Raw genomic sequence first — 17,996 nt, forward strand, 5'->3', positions numbered from 1 at the left:
CTGAGTATATACTCAGTTTCAGTCACCGGTGGAATTAACACAATCAATACCTTTAACCAATCATTAGAAACAGATATAAACACTAAAACATGTTTAATCGTGCTTTAAGGAAGTACTACAAGAGAAGTTGTCAAATGTATTTTATTCATACAGTGCGGATATAACACTAATCAGGGTTCCCAGAAGTTTCTCATTTTCGCCACTAGGGGGTATCACACAGACCTTATGCCATCACTCTATACTACAGTAGAGCAGGCCAAGACCAGGCTCTTTCACTTACACTAAACACTTCCTGAGCAGCAGCTCAACAACGTGTCCACGGTGGCGAGGAAAGGATCTCCTTTAATCAATGCATTATGGGGCAACTCAGCTTAGTATCTCTAGTAACATTGGCAGCGTACTCACAGATTATTCCTAATCACTTCCAGGTATGTCTCTCGTAGACATACTGTACTAGTAAGACGCCTAAGGGCGACAAGCGAGGTTGTGCCATGTCTTGGCCATCTGGCCAGTGATGTATATTGGACCAGTTACCCATATATGGAGACCCCTGGTACCCATATATGGAGATCCATGTACTGTATGGAGATATGCTGTGGGACCCCAAACATACTCAGTTATTCGTTATGTGAAAGTCCTGTGACGTCTATGATATCTGACATCATACATACAAGCCCTTTTATGCCCATATATTGAGATCCCTATCTGTAGAACCAGCCACACAGATAGGGGCTGTCTTCCTCCATATATGGACATTCCCCTATGAAGTCCTGTTAGATTATGCTTATCAGGGATCTCCATACTGTATATGGGCATAACAGGGATTCTGTTACAGTGATGTCAGAGTGGCAAACCCATAGTTTAGTTTAGTTTCTAAAACTAAAGCTGTGGACAGTTCAGTTACCTGCCTACCAGTGACATCATCGATGGGGATTCCAAGCTTATTGGGAAGCAGACACAGTCTACCACTGTGACACAGAGAACAACAAAAAGTTCCGTTAAAGGAAGGTCTTTCTTGAAAAACAGTACAAGCCTCAGTGGCAGTGGGTTTCTCATGAGGTGGGTCATGGCCCAAATGTGTGTCACGAGACATTTTAACACGGACCAATGTATATTGTGTCATCAATGCAAAAGACGAAGGTGAATCTTTACACCGTGCATAAATGCGCGCGCACACACACACACACACACACACACACACACACACACACACACGCACACGCACACGCACACGCACACACACACACACACACACACACACACACACACACACACACACACAACCAAATGATGTCTCTAGTCTAAGAGATGATTTTGGCAGCGATCCAGTCCACATATTTGTGAACGTTGGCGTAGACGCCAGGCTTGTTCTTCAGAGCACAGCCGGCGCCCCAGCTCACCACGCCACTCACGTAGTGAGTCCCGTCCCGCTCGCACACCAGGGGCCCGCCAGAGTCACCCTGTGAAGACAGAGGGACAGTATATAAGGTTATTATCACACCAGGGGCCCCCCAGCGTCACCCTGTGAAGACAGAGGGACAGTATATAAGGTTATTATCACAGCAGGGGGCCGCCAGAGTCACCCTGTGAAGACATGGGGACAGTATATAAGGTTATTATCACACCAGGGGCCCCCCAGAGTCACCCTGTGAAGACAGAGGGACAGTATATAAGGTTATTATCACACCAGGGGCCCCCTAGAGTCACCCTGTGAAGACAGAGGGACAGTATATAAGGTTATTATCACACCAGGGGCCCCCTAGAGTCACCCTGTGAAGACAGAGGGACAGTATATAAGGTTATTATCACACCAGGGGCCCCCCAGAGTCACCCTGTGAAGACATAGGGACAAGGTTATTATCACACCAGGGGCCCGCCAGAGTCACCCTGTGAAGACATGGGGACAGTACTGTATATAAGGTTATTATCACACCAGGGGCCCCCTAGAGTCACCCTGTGAAGACAGAGGGACAGTATATAGGTCATTATTACAGCAGGGGGCCCCTAGAGTCACCCTGTGAAGACAGAGGGACAGTACAGTACTATAGGGTCATTATCACAGCAGGGGGCGCCAGAGAAACAGCACAGGACCATTATCAGAGACAAGTAGTACAGCGCCAACACTTCCTGAATGGCTTTCTTCGTTCCTCATTTATCGTTGTTTTTGTGTTTACTGACAAACAATCACAGTTTACTGGCCCTATCCTATATGCGCTGCTTTACCCCGCCTTTATGTCTAAACCTTTTTTTCACTATTTTACTATTTTGGGGAAAAAAAGGAAAAAGAATGTACTCTAAACCTGATTAAGATGGCTTGTTGTTGTAGTTTTTAACCCATTCTTTCATATATTTGCACATGTGAATGCTTCAGATTGCTTTTAAGCTCATTTCCAAATATGCGTGTCTGCAATAACACACTGACTTCAAGTGTTTTTAAAGTGTATCTAAGTGAGCCAAACATGAATACCATGGGTCACTCTTTTCCCATATTAATCACAATAATTAAATACAAACATATTAGTATATCATTAACACAACATGGTGCGGCAAAGGTACTGTATAAAATGTAACATGCCACTAGGGCTCAGTCGGTTCTCTCTCTCTCTCGCATGCAGGTACAGTGGTACACACACACACAGGGTTCCCACACATTTTTACCATTTAATTTCCAAAACTTTTCCAAAACTCGTTGCGAGGCGTTGTGAGCATGTAGATCGGCTATTTTCACAATTTCTGCCTCTATATATTTGACAATTTGGTCCATGTTTAATTTGTCATTTCAGAGGTATTAACAAAATCAATAACCAAAGACAATGCATAGCTATTTTTTTCCAGGACCCTTGATAAATTCCAAAACTTTTCCAGTACTGGAAAAATATTTTTTTCTAATTTCAAAATATTTCCAGGAATTTCATGACCGTGGGAACCCTGGAAGTCAGGGGCGTCACACCAAATTCTGGGCCCTTGGTACAAGGATTCACTGCGGGCCCCCCATGAATGTTAACTATTGAAAAACAGCGGATATACAAGCTCACAGCGCGGCACCGAGTGCCGCGCTGCGAGCTTGTAGATCTGCTATTTTTGAAAAATCGTGAAAATGTGTGCCAAGAAACCTATGTTTCCATGTCAGTGATGCTCAAACTTTTTCATGTGAAGGACCCCCCCATCTCAAAATATTTAGTTCCAGGGACCCCCAGAAGCAAAATTTGAGTTAGAAATGTTCGCTGAAAAAACACATATATTGAAAGATTTTCACACATTTTCACAACTTTTCAAAAATAGCAGATCTACAAGCTCGCAGCGCGGCACTCGGTGCCGCGCTGCGAGCTTGTATATCTGCTATTTTTCAATAGCTAAAGTTACTAGGGCCCCTCCACCTTGGGCCCTGGTAACTCAGTCCAACTTTCCTACCCCTTGTGACGCCCCTGCACGCAGTAGCAGTACAGTACCTGGCAGGAGTCCACCTTGCCTCCCAGGTACCCAGCACAGAACATGGAGTCGTCCAGAGAGTTTCCATAGACGTGAGGAGCGGCGCAGCGCTTCTGGGAGATGAGCAGGACACGAGCAGAGAGGAGCTGACTGCTGCCGTACGCCTCTGAGGAGAGACACGGAGAACACAGTGTTGTTTTGTTCTGTCCTTTTACATCAGTGTTTCTCAACCTTTTTTCTGCATGGGCACACTTTTCATGTCCCAAGAATCCATGGGCACACCAACATCATACGGGGGTGTAAATATTGTCACTGTCGGGAAGAAACCACGTATCTCCAAGTTTCACATTTGTACGTTTCTTCGCAAAGTCAAGCCCTACTTCATCAATCATCATACAAGGCTGTCGCACAACAGTAGTGAAAACAGCCGACCTACAAGCACCGCGAGGCGTTGTGTCCTTGTAGATCGGCTGTTTTCACTAGTTTAAATCATTTTTAAAGTGATAAATACAATACTGGCTTTCAAACAGTTTCAAGGGGCACACTTGACCCTTCTCAGGGGCACACCAAAGGTCCCCAGGCACAGTGGTTGAGAAACACTGTTTTACATAACTTCAGGGCGGTAGTTCTCATTTTCATGTCAAGGACCCGCACATTTAAGTATTTGCAATATGCATTTGACCCAGGGGTCATCGCCTTGCTGGCTTGAGGTGGATCTTTTTGTCAATGTTCTATTTTTGCCACGGAGCAACAAAATGAGTGGACGACATTACCAGGAGCCAAAATCAGAAGAAGCACAAATAGCTATCCCTGCTCTGAGTCAACCCATTTAGGCCTACGATTATTTCATGCTTTAACTATTGAAAAATAGCAGATATACAAGCGAGCTTGTAGATCTGCTGTTTTTGAAAAGTCGTGAAAATGTGTGCAAATTTTTCAATATATATTTTTCAAAGCAGACTTTTGTAACTCAAATCTCTGCTTCTGGGGGGTCCCTGGAACAACATATTTTGAGATGGGGGTCTGAGGCCAAATAAATGTAATTTTGGGGGTCCTTGAAATGAAAAAGTTTGAGAACAGCTGATTTAGAGGAAGGATTTAGAAGTCGGGTCAAAGATCGGGTCAAAGATATTCAAAGACTTGCACACATTTTCACGATTTTTCAAAAATAGCAGATCTACAAGCTCGCAGCGCGGCACTCGGTGCCGCGCTGTGAGCTTGTATATCTGCTATTTTTCAATAGTTAAAGCATAAAATAAAGGTTAAACTCAGGCGCGTTCCAGGTATTTGAGAGTTAAGGGGGTCCGTGCAAATAAAACATTGGAGAACTACTATTGGACTACTAGTATGCCAAAGTGTTCGTAGTAAATACGTGTCATACATATTCTGAAGAAAACCTGGAGACTTGACATTCAGTAATTGGGTCTTATGATCAAAAGAAGAACATTATAATGGTTTGTAAAAAATGTTATCTAAAAATTGCCACGGACCAGACATTTGTCCGTGTATGGACATGTTGATGACCCCTATGGCTACGTATCCTCCAACTCTATAGCTGACTGTTGATTTGGACAGTAAAGAACTGCTGACATGTACAGTATTTATGTGGTTGCTTTGGGAGTGACAGGTGAACCCTGGCTGGACTTTGTTTGGTAAACAGGGGAATAACCTCCTGTCCACGCTGCTGATTGTGGATTGTTTGCACACAAAGAGATTTCAAAATGCAACAATGGGTGGATTCATTGCCTGGCTGAAACTGACTGAGCATAATTATTATCCCATGTGAATAAACCTCACTGATTTTGTTGACCCCATGACATCTCCTAAAGCGTCACTCTTATGCCAAAAGGAACCTTTTTGATGGTATTAGTTAGAGTGGTTGCTATAGGCAAGTACAGGCATTGGCACTAAGGCTTGCCCACCTGCCCCCGGCAGGTAAATAAAACGTTCGGACAGGTGAAGTTTGCTTTCAGGTTGCCCGACCGGGCAAGTGCTCGTTCGAGAGGGGACGCAGCGGTCTATAAACAAAACAGGAGATATCTGTCTGAACGTGGCCAGAGCGCTCTGTTTTCTGGCCCGTGGAATGTAAAATAAAAGCACTTTTTACTGTTGCTATGTAGGTATTTGGATAAAAATTAAGGTACTGTATGAATTTGTTTCTTCAAATTAGTCCCAAAAAGTAAAAAAAAAAAAAAAAGAAAAAAGTGTTAAATTGAACAGTAATTCAAATCTTACCTATCATTTTATAATGGACGTTTTACTTTTCGGGCAAGTGGGCATGACCTTTGGGCAAGTAGAACATGACCTGGACTTGCCCGACGGGCAAGTGCTTCTGAGACCTTAGTGTCAACGCCTGCTATTGTTCTTAGATCTAAGAACTTTTATGCCAGCTAAAGTGAACCTGTTTTTTTTTTGTTAACCTTTTAACTGAAGTTATCTGGGTGGTAAGGCCAGATCTCTTGGACAATATAATGTCCAATCAGACAGGACTGGTCATGCTTCACTTGACATCACAATATAAACGGTAAGACGGAATTCATTTCCCAGCAGATTCCTCGTGACTCGTGTCAGTGCTTTGCACTTGCAACTTCCCAGAATTGCACTGTTTTAGTTAGTTAGTTTTTACTTTGAAGCTTTTGCTTTTAAACGACAGCAACAGCTAGTGTTAATCCTTCATTAACCCATTTAGGCCTAGAATTATTGAATGCTTTAACCAGTGAAAGATAGCAGATATACAAGCTCACAGCGTGGCACCGAGTGCCGCGCTGCGAGCTTGTAGATCTGCTATTTTTGAAAAAGTCGTGAAAATGTGTGCAAATCTTTGAATATATGTATTTTCAAAGCCAACGTTTGTAACTCAAATTTTGCTTCTGGGGGTGGTCCCTGGAACTAGATATTTTGAGATGGGGGTCCGCGGCCAAATAAATATCAGTTTGGAGGTCCGTCACATGAAAAGGTTTGAGAACCACTGACATAGCAGTCTCTCAAGAACAGACTAACTGAGCTCCAGTTAAGTGAAAAGGATCTTTTCTTTGACGATGGCTGGCCAGATTGCTGACATAGAAACATAGGGTTTTTCAAAAAACCTTATAAGGATTCAAAAGACACTTATAGAACCGGGTCAAAATTCGAATTTTCACGATTTTTCAAAAATAGCAGATCTACAAGTATATCTGCTGTTTTTCATTAGTTAAAGCATAAAATAATAATACACTATAATGTGTACCCGTTTTAATGTACAGATATGTCACTAAAATCAATGTGAAGTTCCATACTGGTTTCAGTGGCTCCCCATCCAGAGATGCTGCACTCCTTCCCGTCAGGGAACACCTGGTTGGGCAGACAGGCTGTCTTCACAAAGCGGCTCTCCTTGGCACAGTACGGCCTGTCTGTGACTTTGAGCTGCAGCAAGGCTGAGGACACAGAGAGTCAACACCGTTAGCATGTGGCTTAAGGGGAGCACACACTGAACGCGGACGGCTGCGCAGCGTCGCGTCGCGGTATCGACGCACGTGAAGTGCTGCGCGGTAACCCCAACTGGATGCAGCGCGCTGCCACACAGCACATCCATTTCCCCCGGTGGGGAGAAGCATGGGAGAACATGTTCACCGTGCGGCAACGCTGGAAAAATAGAACAGCGGCGTATTGGCGCGGCAGGCGAGGTGTCAGACCCGCGGCTGCGCGCGGCTGACGTCGCCGATGTGGGTTAGTTCATTGAAAATAACGGGGCCGTATTTTTTGACGCGCCGCCTCCGCGCCGCCTCCGCGTCCAGTGTGTGTTCCCCTTTACACAGTACATTACTTAATTCTACTACAACAATAAATGTAACGTTTACTTGATATTATGTGGATATTACAATACTAGATTCCTTTCATTTTAAGCCATATACACTGGCCCCAAAAACTGTGGAATAAACTCTGTGTTGCACTTAAAGGAGTAGTTCACCCCCAAAATGACTTTTTTTCTATTGATTACTCATGCCATGGAGACTAGAGTTCAATAATATTTTTTGGTTTTTGTCACATTCCTAAAACAAAATTTCAAGTAAATTTTCCCCCATTGATTCCGGATGGTGACCCGTTTCGAAACGGGTCACCATCCGGAATCAATGGGGGAAAATTTATTGTTATCACATTTTTGTCTTAGGAATGTGACAAAAACCAAAAAATATTATTGAACTCTACTCTCCATGGCATGAGTAATCAATAGAAAAAAAGTCATGTTGGGGGTGAACTACTCCTTTAAAACTGCAGTCTCACTAACTAGCTTCCACCTCTTCAGACTCCACCTTAGCCCATAGCACTTACCGTAGCACTTGATGACAATACATTTAGAGATAGTTTCATTTCCTTACTGAATAGGTGCTTGGTCTACCTGTTTTCATGCATCAGCCTACAATTTCTTTCCATTTGATGTATTGATGTTGATGTACTGATGTATTACCTTGCTTATTATATATCTGCTAAATGCTTAAATTGTAAATTGTGCTGGACTTGGCTGGGTAAACGGCACAGTGAGCTCACCGATGTCGTTGTGCAGGGCGGTGGGTGTGGCCCGGTAGTCCTCGTGCACGATGACCCTCTGCACGGCCACCGTCTGCTCCTGCTCCTCCCGTCTCTCCAGGTCCACCCCTCCCATCACCACCTGCATGTCCACATGCTGCTTACTGAGGGGACACAAGATGAGCTTAATGTACATCTTACTGCCGTCTCTCCAGGTCCACCCCTCCCATCACCACCTGCATGTCCACATGCTGCTTACTGCAGGGGACACAACATGAGCTTAATGTACATCTTACTGCCGTCTCTCCAGGTCCACCCCTCCCATCACCACCTGCATGTCCACATGCTGCTTACTGCAGGGGACACAACATGAGCTTAATGTACATCTTACTGCCGTCTCTCCAGGTCCACCCCTCCCATCACCACCTGCATGTCCACATGCTGCTTACTGCAGCCAGGGACACAACATGAGCTTAATGTACATCTTACTCCCGTCTCTCCGCGTCTCAAGTCTTTAAATAATTCCTATTTCCTTCACTTGTTTCCTATTTCCTTGTATGTTAGTCCCGCCCACTGGGAGTTGGCCTATCACCTGTGATGTTGTCATCAGAAATGGCCAATGGGACGTCTCATCATCTCTATTTCCTCAATGGGAGGGACTAACATACAAGCAAGGAAATAGGAAATAGGATTGATTTAAGGACTTGAGACGCAGCTCTAGGTCCACTCCTCCCATCACCACCTGCATGTCCACTGACGGCTTACTGCAGGGACACACAGGCCGCATGTCAACCATGCAGCATTTAGGGCCTAGAATCATTGAATGCTTTAACCAGTGAAAAAATAGCAGATATACAAGCTGCTGCGAGCTTGTAGATCTGCTATTTTTTCAAAGTGAACGTTTGTAACTCAAATTTTGCTTCGGGGGGGGGGGGGGGGGGGGGGGGGGCGAATGAGCTTGTTCATCTAGCAATTTTTTTGAATAGCCAACATATACAGTACATGGATACAGCGGTTCAAGATTATTGTGACGCTTCCGAGATTCAAAAAGTCTCGTACTGAGTCTCCCATTAAAGCCTGGGTATCCGAGGCTAGTCTCCTATTGACCGATGACTCGTCATATTGCCTGAATTCGACAAGAACGAAAAAATCTCCATGAATTCATTCGATTGATACTACCTCCTAGAACTTTATAACTGTCATGCAACCACTTTAACCACAGCATAACGGGGGAACATTCACCAAAAATAGGCAAACTATCGTCTAATAAAGTTTCAAATACGATCAGCTTTGTCTTACATGCAGTGAGCGGCGGTGAGCACCCAGCAGGACTCGATGAGGATCCCTCCACACAGGTGCTCGAAGGCTCCAGAGGGGTCCCCGCGGGGTCTGAACTGCAGGGACACCTGCCAGGGGTGGGCCCCGGGCACCGTCTTTCTGCCCCCGAAGATCCTGCCCTGGCGCACCGTCTGGGGGCGCCCGCACTGCGAGAACTGACCCGCCAGGACGTCCGGCTTGGCGGAGGGAGGAGGGGGCTGTGTGGCCGGGACTGGACGAGACGAGACGGGATGGAGGGAGAGGTTAAGCGTGAACCATATCAAAACGGCCCCTACTGTTGAAACTTTTAAATGCCGCCTTAAGACCCATATTTAAACTTTGGCTTTCTCCTGCTGATTTTACTGCTGCTTTGACTTACTTTTACGGGTTTTATTTTATTCTATGTTTATTATTTTAGAACAATGTGTCTCCGGCTGATAGCTGATATTTTCACTGTTGCTTTTATTTACTTTTATGGGTTTATTTATTACTTTATTATTTTATCAAAATGTTTCTGATTACTTTTCCTGATTGTTTTTATACCTTTTATTGTGCAGTACTTTGGAAACCCAGTGTTTGTAAAATGTGCTATATAAATAAATTGGATGAGCGCAGGGCTAGGTGTGTGCATCCGGTGTACCTGCAGAACATTCCCTGACTGCACAGAAGTCCCACTTCAGAGTGCCATTCCGCTCTAGGAAGCACCAGGGTCTGCTCTCTCCGTCTGGGTTCCTAAAAGGACCCACAGTTTCATACGCATCAGACTAGGCCAAGGACCCCTTCCCCCTTTTGATATTGTTTTTGATCTCTGGGGCCCCAATGTACATTATGAAACTCTAAAGGTGGTTGCACACTGCACTGCGTGTTTTCGTTGCGTTTTGGAAATCCGAAATCCAAAAGCCAGGGAGAGAGAGAGGAAAGAGAGAGAGAGCAAGGGACTCAGTGCAACAGCTGCGAAAATCGAAAAAAATCAACCCTGGTCCGAAAATAAATACAAAACCGGCGGCAGTGTGCAAACGTGATTGACATAATGTGAGGTTGATTTTTTTATTCACGCACTCCGAAATTCGCCCGAAAAATGCAGCAGTGTGCAACCACCTTAACTCTAATCTCGGAGTTACAGACCCGCAACTCCTTTAGTGTGGTCCCTGGATCCCACTTAAGGAGTTACGGGACTTTGAGAAAGACTGCTCACCACTGATGCTGAGACATGTGGACTCCTGCTCAAGTGAGAGAATTCAGAACATTGCAAGTTCATTGACTACCATTGACGATTAGCCGGGACTTTGATGAGTGCCACACACTTGTAGCGTATTGTGACAAAGTAAACTTAAGCAGTGGAGCAGTTAACAACTAGTACACACTTACTGTAAGAGAAAATAGTTCAATAACAAAACATGCTCTAACATGGAACCAGCAAAGCAGGAGCAAGGGGGAAAGCACCCCCTCGGGGAAAGCCTAGAGAGCCACCTGGAGAGCTGGAGATGAAGGTGAAGGTCTGTCATGGCAACAAATGGATCGGAGGACACAAGAGCAGAGAGGATGGAGGAGTTTGATCAGTGGCTTATGTTCCTATAAAGGCCTAAGTAAGTAAGTAAACTAACAACTACACAGAGTATCAATTTAACTCTGTGAATGGTCCAAACGGGTCTGTTTTACACACTCAAACTTCTCCTCAGTGTTTTCTGTGTGTAGCTTTACTCCAGATGGACGTGTAAGGGTCCATTTGGTTCTGTGTGTACACACTCTGCCTCCGTATTGCCTCTGAGGATGTTACTACTGTGCAGAATGAACGTCATAGTGCAGGGGTCTTCAACAGGGGGTCCGGGGCCCCTAGGGGGTCCTCAGAGTTACAACAGGGGGGCCGCCAAATCCTTCTGTGATAGGATAATTATTTTAAATGAACAACTTGAACCCTTGCATCCCTACAGTATACTCTTGAGGAGAACTTTTGCCAAAAATAGCAGATAGTTGCGAGGCGTTGAGAGCTTGTAGATCAGCTATTTTTGTCTAATAGGTTTGGTGTAGAGGTCACAAGGAGCAGACAAATTACAGAGTGAAAGGTCAAGTTTACTAAGTATCGACATAATTGAAGATTTTAAGTGGTTTAAGTGTCAAACAAGTCTATGAATCTTTCTATGAAATCGATGAGAATCTCCATCACACATTTATACAATATGTAGTGGGGGTCCCTGCGTCATCTCTCTCTCTCTTCTAAGGGGTCCTTGGCCTGAAAACGTTGAAGACCCCTGCCATAGTGAATGTGTGGGTCCCTCACCTGCAGTAGTTGTGTGGTCCAACACCGGTGTCTCCCTGGTACTCGGTGAGCGGATCTCCTCCTGCCTTGGTGATCACGTAGGAGTTCCAGTCCAGACACTCCTCTCCTCCGTCCGTCACACTGACCTTACCTCTGTACGACTCTCCATCTCCCTCGTAACAGTCCTTAGGGCCTGGAAACGTCCAAATGCAGATTATTAGAAAAAATGTCATGTCATTAAAAGCAATTTAACATTTGTGCAAGTCTTTGAATATTTTTGACCCGATTCTATAAACGTCTTCCAAATCCTTCTTCCAAATCAGTGGTTCTCAAACTTTTTCATGTCAAGGACCCCCAAAATGACATGTATTTGGCCGCGGACCCTCATCTCAAAATATGTTATTCCAGGAACCACTCAGAAGCAAATATTTGAGTTACAAATTATTTAAAAAATATATATATATTCAAAGTCTTGCAAAAGAAATCACGATTTTTCAAAAATAGCAGATATACAAGCTCTCAAATAATTCTAGGACTAAATGGGTTAAATGCACCGTTGCAAGCTTGTACATCTACTATTTCTTTCACGGGACACATGATCTCTAGATCCAGACCGATAGTTTTCTAGAATGAATTTAGTCAACAGTATTGACCATGCGTGTGCAGTTTCTGATGAGAGTAGAGAAAGAAGCTGAGAGTTGAAGTTGAGAAAGAAGCGACTACATTTAGTCCATGATAAGCATATGTTTCAGAGGAATCAAGTGTATCTTGAAATGAGGTATTTTTCCACTCAGACAAAATGATGGGTGTATTTATTACTTACCAACTTGGCAGAACTTCCCGCTGTATCCTCTAGGACAGTCACAGCGGTAGTACGGCCGCGAGCGACCCTTAATGCAAGAACCTCCATTCTCACAGGGGCTGGGATTGCACGGGGCCACTGGAGAACCAATCAATCAATCAATCAATCAATCAATCAATCTCCTTCACCTGGGCCAAAGTCTCATTCCCTACCCGGAGTGCACAATCCAGGTTTTTCAAAAGTCATGCATAATGACTTTAAGAAAATGATAAATATAATAATAAATGAAGACTCTGATTAAATTTTCAAAGTATTTAAGTAATTGTCTTCAAGCACAAATCAAGATTTAGAATACGTTTTAAATAGTATGTTGTTGCATGTTCTTATACTGTATACAGAGAGAATGTGGTTAAAAAGGTACCTTTCTTGCAGTCGGGCTGTTTGAAGGGGACTTTGCACTTGCACTCGTGGTACGGTGGAGTGGTTGTTATCACACAGTGTCCATGGCCACATTTCACGTTCTTACAAACATCTTTCACTGCACAACGATACAATACAGTCAGTGTGGAAGCTTTGTTACAGACACCTATGACTACTATATAGAACAGTTGGTACAGTCTGCACAGACCTTTCCAGTCATATCAAAGCTCAACTTCATATCTCAGGATATTGCAATTAATTAATGTGGCAAAGGGAGATAACGTCATGACTTCATTTTACAGCAGTAGTTTATTTCGGTCTTACTAATAAACCTTCATCGGGTATCTCAAAGCGATAATTCACATCGTTTAGCTGGGGACCACCTGGAACCTCCTCAAGGACCACTGGTTGAAAACCACTGGCGTTCCTCAAGTTATTCTGGGACAATTTAAGTACTTTTAAGACCTTTCCTATACACAATTGGCCAAACTGTCACATAAAAAAAGAGGCAAATAAGATCACAACACCTCACAGTGTGAGGCGTTGTGAGCTTGTGTGAGGCTATTTTCAGAATATCTATCTGTGGAAAAGAGTCAAACTAAATGTAATGCCTCAACTGATTATCATGGGGGACGCAGCCTGAAAAGTTTGGGAACCCTTGGCATAGATACATGGGCAACTGGCGGCCCTGGGGCCACATGCGGCCCCCACCTTCACTTAATGCGGCCCGCAGGTTAATACCAGAATACCGATATAGTATTGATTTCAGCTGTTACAATTCCAAACATGATCTGCTTTAATTCCGTCAGTCTATATTAGTAGCTTAATGACTAGTATAGTAGTATTAAAATGTCTTTTTTTATGTCCATTGTTTTTGTATTTAGGTTCATAAAGTTAACGTGAGTAACTACATTGAAATGAAATCAAAATGTTACATTTGAGGATTCCAATTAAAAAAAGAACAAAAACGAATTCAGGATTCCAATTCAAAAGAAGCAAAAATAGCCGATCTCCAAGCTCAAAACGCATCGCAGCGTTTTGAGCTTGTAGATCTGCTATTTTTGCTTCTTTTGAGATACTAGAATGACAAAGTAGGACGTAGCAACATGCAATCTGGCCCTCTGGAGTGAAGGTGAAAATATAGTGGCCCTCTCCATCATCAAAGTTGCCGATCTACAAGCTCACAACGCGTCGCGATGCGACGCGTTGTGAGCTTGTAGATCTGCTATTTCCACTATGTTTGACCTTTTTTTTTAAATATATGAACATTTTTCAACATGGAAACGATTATGACGATTATGAAAAAATAATCACGATTATGTCAAAAGAATCACGATTAGACGTTTATGTAATAATTGTGACAGCCCTATGTAGAAGATAAAAAAAGGATCTGTGGTACCAGTTTGACACTTCTTGCCGCTGTAGCGATCAGGACACACGCACATGAAGCCTCCGTCAGCGGCCGTGTCACAGCTGCCACCGTTCAGACAGGGGTTTGGGTCACACTCGTCTGGATGTGGTGACAGCAGGGGAGAAATTAGATCTTATTCTGCATGGGTTTTCAGATCAAAAGGGCCCTGTACTGCCGTGAGGGGGGCCCATAGATTAGGAGATTAGAGACCCATGATATATTGGAAATGACAAAATACATATCGTCGTTGTCGAGTGGAAACCTTGGCTTGTCCAAAACTCTTCATCTTGCATTTATCATTTTAAAAATGATTTAAACTAGTGAAAACAGACGATCTACAAGCACACAATGCCTCGCACCGCGAGGCGTTGTGTGCTTGTAGATCTGCTGTTTTCACTACCTTGGTGCGACGGCCTTGTATGATGATTCAGGGCTTTAGTTTGCGAAAAAACGTACACATTTGAAACATGGAGATACAAGGTTTCTGCCCGACAATGACGATATAATAGCCTATGAATTTATAATACTGTCCCCAGTAGGGGGGCCCTTGGGTTTATTAAACCCATCAACCCTATACAAGTTACGCTTGTGGGTGACAGACACACAACAACAACTGTCACTGACCGACCGAGCCGCCTATGTGCCGCGCTGGCAGGGTTCTACTGTCAGTGCATAAAGTTGATTTATTTTTTTAACATTGCACATTAACACAGTATTTGAATTGCAATAGAAGACAGAGAGAAGAAATGTTTTTCCCCCCCTGCAATTTGTTTTATAGCGAAAATAGCAGAGCTTGTATAGCTTGTAGACCTGGTATTTTTGTGTGACACTATTGTACGACAAACTTTAAACTAGGCCTTAAGACCTAATCGATTATACAAAGAAAAATCAATTGATTGTTGATATATTTGCCTATAATTATGTATAAAGAAATACAAACACAAAAAACTTAAAAGAAATGCAAATGCCCTCTTTCCATGCCTTCAGGCAGGAGGTCTGCTATTTTCGATATTTCCACCAAAAAGAACATTTTAGAAAAGTCTAACATTCTCTGCACGTCACTGGGCGTAAATTTACAAAAAAGAAAACACACAAACAGAATTATGGAGATGAGAGGTTTGGCTGCCCGACATCAATGATATCAGAACATACTTACTGGTGTAGTCTATGAGGTCATACAGCCAGTCATCATAAGTAGTCTCTTCTGCTGGCAATACGTCGTAATCATAATAATCATAAACTGTAATAACAACACAAACATTAGCTCTTTATGTACAAACAAAGCAGTTTTTCATTTAATTTAGGAGAGAAATGCACATTTAAATCGTTCTTACCAACTGGTTCGCTTTCTACGATGACCTAGAACAGCAAGGTTCACCAGAGGGAAAACATTATATATATTATCCCATTATTGAATGCTTTAACCGGTGAAAAATAGCAGATCTACAAGCTCGCAGCGCGGCACTCGAAAAAAGTTGTGAAAATGTTTGCAAATCTTTGAATATATGTATTTTCAAACGTTTGTAACTCAAATTTTGCTTCTGGGTGGTCCCTGGAACTAAATATTTTGAGATGGGGGTCCGTGGCCAAATTATAAATATCATTTTTGGTGTCCTTCACATGAAAAAGTATGAGAACCACTGACATAGTAGTGTCTCAAGAACAGACTAACTGAGCTCCATTTAAGTGAAAAGGACCTTTTCTTTGACGATGGCTGGCCAGGTTGCTGACATAGAAACATAGGTTTTTCAAAAAATCTTAGAAGGATTCAAAAGACACTTATAGAATCGGGTCAAAATTAAAATTTTCACGATTTTTCAAAAATAGCAGATCTACAAGCTCGCAGCGCTGTGAGCTTGTATATCTGCTGTTTTTCAATAGTTAAAGCATAAAATAATGATACACAAAATGTGTACCCGTTCTAAATGGGTTAAAGTGGCACTTGAACCGACAGTGGTTGCACTGTAGCCTCGCTGTGCAAATGTTTGAAACGACACAACTTACTGCACATTGGACAAGAGGTTGCACAAAAATCAATCGCCAAGTTGGCTTGTGATGGACATTTTTGTCCAAATTCAATTATTTCCATGGACATGCCAAATGAGCAGACAATAATGTTACAAGAAACTAGCTCAAATCAAAATCTAAATGGAGTTATGGGAGTGCTTGTTTGAGAACCACTGTACAATTGGACTCCTAATGTCCATAAATGTGTAAAGTAATGTGTCATCAATAAATCAGTGTCATACATGTTTGGATGAAAACCTGGAGACTCAGTAATTGATCAAGTAATTATGATCGAAATAAGATTATAATGGTGTGTGAAAAAGAAAATCAAATATTTGCATGGACATATATATATCGTTGACCCCTGGGTCAACGATATAGCTCAGGCTGCTCAGCTATCCCACCGTAGATCAAGCTTAAAATATGAGCCTCACAATACACAAATGTTTCTGCAGACATTTCAGAGGACTAAAATATGTTTAACCCATTTAGGCCTAGAATTATTGAATGCTTTAACCAGTGAAAAATAGCAGACATACAAGCTCACAGCGCGGCACCGAGTGCCACGCTGCAAGCTTGTAGATCTGCTAGACCCGATTCTATAAGTGTCTTTTGAATCCTTCTAAGATTTTTTGAAAAACCCTATGTTTCTATGTAAGCAATCTGGCCAGCCATCGTCAAAGAAAAGGTCCTGTTCACTTAACTGGAGCTCAGTTAGTCTGTTCTTGAGAGACTACTATGTCAGTGGTTCTCAAACCTTTTCATGTAAAGGACCCCCAAAATGATATTTATTTGGCCACAGACCCGCATCTCAAAATATTTAGATCCAGGGACCACCCAGAAGCAAAATTTTAGTTAAAAACGTTCGCTTTGAAAATACATATTATGTTCAAAAGATTTGCACACATTTTCACGACTTTTTCAAAAATAGCAGATCTACAAGCTCGCAGCGAGCTTGTATATCTGCTATTTTTCAATAGTTAAAGCATTCAATAATCCTAGGCCTAAATACGTTTAGTATAAAACTAAATGAAACACTGGTTCATACTCACGTGATAGTCCTGTCCCAGCACTGAGAGAACACACAGACCCACGAGGGTCAGCACAGAGAAGCCCATGTTGGAGACGGTACCGCAGAGCAGCAGTAAATCTGTTCATTAGAACGTTTCCCCCTAAATACTCTCTATGGAAAACACACAGATCCTCCTACCTGTTAATCATCAGCTACCAGCATTGATTTCCAACAGGAGACTCCACTTTAAAAAGTCTTCTTGCACGAGTGTCTATCCGCCATCAAGATCACTGGATGGCCAGCAACTTGTTGCAATTAAGTGCGAAATAATTTTGCAATTGTTGCACCAGATGAGGTTGTTGCAGATGTTGCTGACCGTTTTATTGGGTCATAGAATTATTGAATGCTTTAACCAGTGAAAAATAGCAGATATACAAGCTCACAGCACGGCACCGAGTGCCGCGCTGCGAGCTTGTAGATCTGCTATTTTTGAAAAAGTCGTGAAAATTTGTGCAAATCTTTGAATATATGTATTTTTAAAGCGAACGTTTGTAACTCAAGTTTAGCTTCTGGGGGGGGGGGGGGGGGTCCCTGGAACGAAATATTTTGAGATGCGGGTCCGACCGTGGCCAAATAAATATCATTTTGGGGGTCCTTCACATGAAAAAGTTTGAGAACCACTGACATAGTAGTCTCTCAAGAACAGACTAACTGAGCTCCAGTTAGGTGAAAAGGACCTTTTCTTTGACGATGGCTGGCCAGATTGCTGACATAGAAACTTTTAGTTCAAAAAAACTAAAAGGTTTCAAAAGACACTTATAGAATCGGGTTTGACTTT

The 17,996-nt window shown here is 42.9% G+C and overlaps 1 protein-coding gene across 2 annotated transcripts; it reads right to left on the reverse strand.

The window, feature by feature from the left end:
- Positions 1-123: 123 nt before the first annotated feature.
- habp2 (hyaluronan binding protein 2) lies at positions 124-17,330 on the reverse strand. Of its 2 annotated transcripts, none has more exons than XM_080748297.1 (13): positions 17,199-17,330; positions 15,474-15,498; positions 15,296-15,379; positions 14,128-14,238; positions 12,730-12,846; positions 12,330-12,446; positions 11,528-11,699; positions 9,890-9,981; positions 9,232-9,481; positions 7,954-8,096; positions 6,705-6,842; positions 3,450-3,595; positions 124-1,460 (listed from the first exon to the last, which is right to left on the reverse strand). In XM_080748297.1, the coding sequence occupies exons 1-13, from the start codon at positions 17,262-17,264 to the stop codon at positions 1,302-1,304; spliced, it is 1,620 nt and encodes a 539-aa protein (XP_080604423.1). In that variant the 5' UTR covers positions 17,265-17,330; the 3' UTR covers positions 124-1,301. The 2 variants fall into 2 exon arrangements, with proteins under 2 accessions (XP_080604423.1, XP_080604424.1); XM_080748298.1 differs by lacking the exon at positions 124-1,460 and adding an exon at positions 1,846-1,887.
- Between the last annotated feature and the right edge of the window lie 666 nt (positions 17,331-17,996).

The sequence above is a fragment of the Nannobrachium achirus genome (assembly GCF_963921795.1).
Source record: "Nannobrachium achirus genome assembly, chromosome: 18".
Classification (NCBI taxonomy): domain Eukaryota; kingdom Metazoa; phylum Chordata; class Actinopteri; order Myctophiformes; family Myctophidae; genus Nannobrachium; species Nannobrachium achirus.

Excerpts from the sequence above, each read along its gene's own strand:
- habp2 (XM_080748297.1), bottom strand. The coding sequence starts at position 17,264 with ATGGGCTTCTCTGTGCTGACCCTCGTGGGTCTGTGTGTTCTCTCAGTG. Across the intron at positions 14,239-15,295 it reads TGACCTCATAGACTACACCA|ACGAGTGTGACCCAAACCCC; the intron begins GTAAGTATGTTC and ends CACCACATCCAG. Across the intron at positions 8,097-9,231 it reads CTCACCGCCGCTCACTGCAT|TAAGCAGCATGTGGACATGC; the intron begins GTAAGACAAAGC and ends GTGTCCCCTCAG.